Genomic DNA, 7,685 nt, shown 5'->3' with positions numbered 1-7,685 from the left:
TAACATTCATTTATATACATTCATTTGGTAAAGACAGAATTGGCAACAACAAATATGTAATGGTGACTGACAAGTGTTTATGAAATAGTGAACACATACTGTATCTGTACTGCGGTTTCTTGTTTCCTATCCACCAACATACAGTATCTCACAAAAGTGAGTACACCCCTCACATTTCTTCAAATATTTCATTATATCTTTCCATGCGACAACACTGAATAAATGACACTTTGATACAATGTCAAGTAGTCAGTGTACAGCTTGTATAACAGTGTAAATTTACTGTCCCCTCAAAATAACTCGACACACAGCCATTAATGTCTAAACTGCTGGCAACAAAAGTGAGTACACCCCTAAGAAAAAATTTCCAAATTGGGCCCAAAGTGTCAATATTTTGTTTTGCCATCATTATTTTCTAGCACTGCCTTAACCCTCTTGGGCATGTAGTTCACTAGAGCTTCACAGGTTGCAACTGGAACCCTCTTCTACCCATTCATGACGACATCAAGGAGCTGGTGGATATTAGAGTCCTTGCGCTCCTCCATCTCCCGTTTTAGGATGCCCCAAAGATGCTCAATAGGGTTTAAGACTGGAGACATGCTTGGCCAGTCCATAACCTTTACCCTCAGCTTCTTTAGCAAGCTAGTGGTCGTTCGGAGGTGTGTTTGGGGTCGTTATCATGTTGCAGTACTGCCCTGCGGCCCAGTTTATGAAGGGAGGGGATCATGCTCTGCTTCAGTATGTCACAGTACATGTTAGAATTCAATGAACTGTAGATCCCCAGTGCTGACAGCACTCATGCAGCCCCAGACCATGACACTCCAACCACCATGCTTGACTCTAGGCAAGACACACTTGTCTTTGTACTCCTCACCTGGTTGCCGCTCCACACTCTTAACACCATCTGAACCAAATAAATGTATTTTGGTCTCATCAGACCATAGGACATGGTTGCAGTAATCCATGTCCGTAGTCTGTTTGTCTTCAGCAAACTTTTTGTGGGGTTTCTTGTGCATCATCTTTAGAATAGGCTTCCTTCTGGGATGACAGCCATGCAGACCAGTATGATGCAGAGTGCGGCGTATGGTCTGAGCACTGACAGGTTGACCCCCCACCCCTTCAAGCCCTTCAGCAATGCTGGCAGCACTCATACGTCTATTTTCCAAAGCCAACCTCTGTGTACGACGCTGACCACGTGCACTCAACCTTCGTAAACTGGGCCACAGGGTGGTATTGCAACATGATAACGACCCCAAACACACCTCCAAGACGACCAGTGGCTTGCTAAAAAAGCTGAGGGTAAAGGTTATGGCCTGGCCAAGCCTGTCTCCAGACCTAAACCCTATTGAGCATCTTTGGGGCATCCTCAAACGGAAGGTGGAGGAGCGCAAGGTCTTTAATATCCACTAGCTCTGTGATGCTGTCATAAATGGGTGGAAGAGGGTTCCAGTTGCAACCTGTGAAGCTCTGGTGAACTACATGCCCAAGAGGGTTAAGGCAGTGCTGGAAAATAATGGTGGCCACACAAAATATTTACACTTTGGGCCCAATTTGTAAATTTGTTCTAAGGGGTGTACTCACTTTTGTTGCCAGCAGTTTAGACATTAATGGCTGTGTGTCGAGTTATTTTGAGGGGACAGTAAATTTACACTGTTATACAAGCTGTACACTGACTACTTTACATTGTATCAAAGTGTCATTTATTCAGTGTTGTCCCATGGAAAGATATAAAGAAAAATGTGAAGAAATGTGAGGGGTGTACTCACTTTCGTGAGATACTGTATGTAGATAGTGAAATGGGCCTGCCTGTAGAATCTTAACATGTTTTGGGAATATGACTTCTATTATTGTAAATTGGGCCTCCAAGCAGAGCAGCGGAGCTCTCAAATCCACCATGTGTCACCTGGATTGACATAGCCTACGCTAAACTAAAAAGCAGCTGCTCCAATCTGTACACACACACACACACACACACACACACACACACACACACACACACACACACACACACACTGCTTTAGATCCTTTAACACCAATATGAATGACTTGTCCATTTGCATAATATTAATTATAATGTGATGAAATAAGTGAATGCCATGTATATGTATGATGACTGGAGGACATGCTCAACCTTTACCTGCCTTTGCTTATGTAAATGAAAGTACATTCCACATGTCTATTTATATATAGAGAACTATGTACATACTGTATGCTTTGAGATCTTTATAAATCAGTGGATGTAAACGGTTTGATGTGACCTGTTTGCAGTATTTATCATAATCATGAATCATTATCGTAGATTAGAAACCATATCACTTACCATATGACCGGGTTTCATTTATCAACAGTGGGAAGCCCAGGGAATATGCATGCCTGCTGTTGTAAAGCTTTATTGTTTCATTTATAAAGCAGTCAACGACCATAGGATTCTGCATTTAATTAATTCCAGTCATATGCATACAATACAATACGAAGCAGGAGTACATGGGGTGGTCACAGGAAAGGAAACTGTATTGAAGTTCTCATTTTCTTTTCAGCCATTTGAAGTTGTGTCTGCTGAACATATTATTTGTATATTGGGATTAGGGAGTATCATTGAATGCAGAAGTGTCACCATCTTGTGTTACTAATGACAGGTAGTAGACCGATGGACTGTCTCCATGAGAATCATAAGAAACAAGGAATGCACTTTTGAACCATGTGTTAAATCCTGACTGTGCACTCAATCACTACAGCTTTATTTTTCCTCCTTTGCTTTTTGTGATTTACCCATATCTGCCACTACAAAGGTTTCCTTTTCCCACATGTATTGATAATAAATCCAAAATGGTAACATCAAGCCACCTGGCTCTAAATCCTTCATACTTGGTGGAAAGGTCAATTTTGCCTTACGTATGGTCTATTTATTTTGTTTAATACTGTCCTTAGTCATAGTTGTATCAATGCATCTTTATACAGGTATGAAAACATTTCGTTTGTATAACTTGGGGCAGGGCAGGCATAGCATATTTTCTGTTGGCAGTTTAGATAAATACATGTATCTACATACATTCAACCAGACTGTCATCAGTGTGCTCTTTTATTTTAATTAGCCATTCAAAACTAATGGCAAATTAAATTGTTAGAGAATTTAGAGAGAAGCAAAGCCTCTGATTTTCGATCCATCAATCAGTGGCGCTGTTTGCGTGTGTCGCAGTGAAAACTCAACCCACGAAGAAGTACTTCTCCGGAAGCTACTTTTTCGTGAGCACGCGGTGCGTCCGGCCTTTCCAACAGGGCAGCGAGAGGGAACATGGTGAGGAGCCGATACTCGTCCGTCAATCTTGTTTTAATTCATGTTTAGCTCAACTATACACCACTAAATGTGTGTTATTATTACACATAAGCTTAGTGTGCTACTGTTGGTGAATGTTTAGATAAGCTGGCTTCTACCAAAATCGTGAAAATTGTTATATTATGGAGCGCTGCTACCGACCGAAGACTGTACGCTGAGTGGCTAGCCACAAGCTAATGAAAATATGTCAGGCTATGGCTAGCATTGTAGCTACAGCTAACGAATTGTTTTAACAGATAATGTAATTGCTAAGTACCCCGGTTAATGCAAGTAAACTAGCTTGAATTGGCTATGCAGCTAGAGTTATGTTGGCCCAAACGGAATACATTATGTGTTATTAGTAACATTAACGAGCTGTATAGCCTTGCTGACTCGTGTCGGGAAACCTAGCACAGACCCGATGGATTCATGTGCGGATGGCGTGAGTGATGCCACTGTTGAGAAGATGTCATTTTAAAATAGTTTTCTCTGCTTTGATCGGTCCAGGCCAAAATCAAGGCAAGAGACCTTCGGGGCAAGAAGAAGGAAGAGCTGCTCAAGCAGCTTGACGATCTGAAGAATGAGCTGTCCCAGCTCCGTGTGGCCAAGGTTACCGGCGGAGCTGCTTCCAAGCTCTCAAAGATGTACGTACCGTATCAGACACACATTCACAAGACATGACTGCTAGAAGAGTCGGGCACGGTTCATGTGCAGTCCCTGGTGTCTTTAGAGCACCAGGGCCTCATTTGCTGTCTGACAGTGGCCTCCACATAAGCAGTGATTGAAATGTTGTAATACGATCTGAAATGTTAATGTAACTTATCTGAATTGTGAAAAAGGGAGTTTGGGATAGCTGTCATATCCGAAGGAGGAAGACAGGATTTAACAGTTCTATTTTACACAAATGTTCAGTCAGGCTGCCTGTGTCCTCATTCACACAGGTGAAGGCTTGCAGTCAAACATTTGTTATAATACACACATTTGAAAGTGGAAACCAGTCCCAATTAGGCCCAACATGTACTTTTTGATATATTCATACATATTGGTGGTGGTCAGATCAAAGATGATACTTGTGAGCTGATGATTTGCTGATGCTTTTTTCACATTGCTTACCAAAAGACTGAGACCTGACACCACCTCAATGCTCCTCAAATATAGTTTTTTCTTAAATAATTTCTTAATTACTTAATGGGAATGCTTTTAGTGACAGTTTTTTTAATTGGGAATGTGGTTAAACTGTTTCAGTAGATTATAGAATATAACCAAAATGTTCATTTTACTCAAACGTATGCCTATTAGGGGTGTGAACGTTTACAAAAATGCCTAACCGTGTACACAACAATTTTTTTCGTGTACACGGTTAACCGTGACTTCATTGTCCTCGTGCCCCCGCCGTCTTGTAGGCGCGCGCGCACACACACACACGCGTTTGTTCGCCTGTAAACACACAATTGACATGAACTACGCTCGTTTACACACCTCTTATAATAGGTCCATGGTACACGCACACACACACGTTCGCCGTCATAATCGCGCTTCATTCATTTCCTGATTAATATAGCCTATCGCTTTCTACATGTCCACGTTAAATGCATGTTGAACAGGTGTTATAAAGTTCGGGCTACTTACGAGCGTAGTTCACTTCAACCGGGTAACTTTAATCTTTAGGTTATCTTTCATCACTCTTCCATGGCTGTGAGTCGAGTCCCAGCACGGCGACTCCCCGTGTGTGTGTGTGTGTGTGCGCCAATACACACACTCACTCACTCACATTCGCCGAGGGACAGACAGATTCTCGGCAGACTAGCTTTTATCCTCCCAATTAGTTTATTAGTGATGTAAAATCAATGAACGCGTGTCTCCAGAACATATTTAAAAACTTTGAAATTTGAAGGGGGGGAAAAAAAAAACAGTTTTCGTTTATTGATTTTTCCTAAACGGTTATGATTTACTAAACGGTTACACATGTACACGTGCACACCCCTAATGCCTATAAATAGTAAAACGGGAGACACTGAACAATCTAATTTTTTTCCAGAGCTGTATATATCCTGAGCTTCCTTTTATACTGTTTGGGGCTGAAGCCCAGCAACATCTCGTCCAAAGAGACCAGACACGCTAAGCATTCGTTTTGTTCAAAAAGTTCTTAAGATCTAGCGTTATGTCCTTGTAATAATCATTATTACCAGTTGTCGCAAATGTATTTTACACGCCTTAGTGTCCCTAATTGGCAGTATTTTACTATATGCACGTCCTTTTCGGTTGGGGGGACTTGCCACCACTCAGGATTGAACACTTGTGTAGGGACAAAAATGACTTCTGTACAGTTAGAAGGCCTTTAACACCAGTAAACAGAAAATGTGTGCTGCCAAAAACAAAGTGTGACTCTGCTGTTTTCATTTCCAGCCGCGTTGTCCGCAAATCCATCGCCAGAGTCCTGACTGTAATCAACCAGACGCAGAAGGAGAACCTGAGGAAGTTCTATAAGGTGAGTTACCTGCTGCCGTGTGACTGAAGCTTTTTGCGTGGTGGTGTTCTGGTCAAAGATGATACCTGTGAGCTGATGATCCCTGAGGCTTTTTCACATTGCTTACCAAAAGACTGAGACCAGACACCACCTGAATTGACTGTTTCTGGATGTACTAATTTATTCAATGTTTATATTACCACCGTGTTAAGAAAAGGCCCAATAATAATGACCTGATGTAGCCCCTGTTTGAAGTATGTCATCAGTGTCCCTGCTTCTCACACACAGCTAACATATTGGTTTTGCTATAATTATCATTTATTTTAGGAGTTTGAACAGACTTTTTAAATGCATGAGTAGACTAAGATGGCAGATAATGGATTCCCAAGAAAAAGATTCAGTTAATTGCCACAAGCAGAGATGTATGTACTTCAGTTGTATCTATAACCAAGGGAAACGACAGAATGGAAGTGATGAGCTGTAGTGAATCTCCCCAAGCAGATTGTTTGTTTGATGGATGACATAACTGAACTCGACATATCTTAAATTTTTTCCAGTAAAGGTTCCCAAAAAAACGTCCTCTTCCCCTTCAGAAGAGTATCTTGAATTGGAATATTGCAAATAATATGCTGAAAGTGTCTAATGTTCTACTCTTCTATTTTCTATCAGTTGAATGTAATGATAGCAGATTAATGGTGTATCAAGCCTTGCATTGTGCTTGGGGAAGACATCATGTCAATACATGGTCAATCAAAGTATAATACGCTAGTGTCAAACTGATGCAGACTTGTTCCTGTCCTTCCCTTTGATCAGTTGTCATTCTGAAAGGGTTTTCTCTGCTTGACAAAGTGAATATTGTTTGTTTCAGGGTAAGAAGTACAAGCCCCTGGATCTGAGACCCAAGAAGACCAGAGCTATCCGCCGCCAGCTCAACAAGCACGAAGAGGGTCTGCGCACCAAGAAACAGCAGAGGAAGGATCTCCTCTACTCCATCCGCAAATTTGCAGTCAAAGCCTAGAGGCTTTTTCTCTAAATAAAATCTTTGTAAAGACAAAAATTGTCTTTGTAATTTTTTAATATATTTTCACATTTGACACTCATTAACATTTGCGCCATTTAAAGGTAATTCTACATGAACAAACACTTCTATTTTACACACTAAAGTCCAGAGTTGGGCTGTCTGTGTCCTGCTACTCCGTTCCAATGACGGCTCGTGGTTAAATAAGAGACACGTCCCTTTCCCAAGTGGGAATTAGGCCCCAAATATACCGTGAACCCCTACTAGTTAGTCTTCCTTGGTGGTGTTCTGGTCAAAGATGATACTTGTGAGCTGATGATTTGCTGATGCTTTTTCACATTGCTTACCAAAAGACTGAGACCTGACACCACCTCAATAAAAGCTTTGTTAAGAATCTGTTTTGTAATTGTTCTTCAATATATATTTTTATGTTGACATCCATTTTCTGTGACCCATTTGTTCCATTAAAGGTTGTTCTACATGAACCCAGACACTTCTATTTTACACACACAAGTCCAGAGTTAAGCTGTCTGTGTTCTGCTCCTCTGTGCTGATGATGGCTTGTGGTTGGAAAAACAAGACTGTTCCCTGTCCCTAGTGGGAATTGGGCCCCAAATATACTTCCAACCCCTACTCTTTAATCTACCTTGGTGGTGTTCTGGTCAAAGATGATACTTGTGAGCTGATGATTTGCTGATGCTTTTTCACATTGCTTACCAAAAGACTGAGACCTGACACCACCTCAATAAAATCTTTGAAAAGGACAGAAAAATATTGTTTGGTAATTGTTTTTAATGTCATCACGGCTGCACTCAAACCAGTCGTTTAATTTTCAGTGTTCAATAACCATGTGTTTCATCAAAGGTCACAAATTCTTCTGACTTATT

General features: G+C 41.1%; 1 protein-coding gene across 1 annotated transcript; it reads left to right on the top strand.

Moving 5' to 3' along the window:
- Window positions 1-3,236: 3,236 nt before the first annotated feature.
- On the top strand, window positions 3,237-6,837 carry rpl35 (ribosomal protein L35). Its single transcript, XM_080038058.1, has 4 exons — window positions 3,237-3,295; window positions 3,821-3,957; window positions 5,720-5,801; window positions 6,649-6,837. Exons 1-4 carry the CDS (start codon window positions 3,293-3,295, stop codon window positions 6,796-6,798), a joined length of 372 nt encoding a protein of 123 aa, XP_079894184.1. The 5' UTR covers window positions 3,237-3,292; the 3' UTR covers window positions 6,799-6,837.
- The last annotated feature ends 848 nt before the right edge of the window (window positions 6,838-7,685 follow it).

Source organism: Ammodytes marinus, assembly GCF_949987685.1.
Source record: "Ammodytes marinus genome assembly, chromosome: 2".
Lineage (NCBI taxonomy): Eukaryota > Metazoa > Chordata > Actinopteri > Uranoscopiformes > Ammodytidae > Ammodytes > Ammodytes marinus.
The sequence above is the reverse complement of the archived record's forward strand: the minus strand, read 5'-3'. Positions and strand labels throughout refer to the sequence as shown.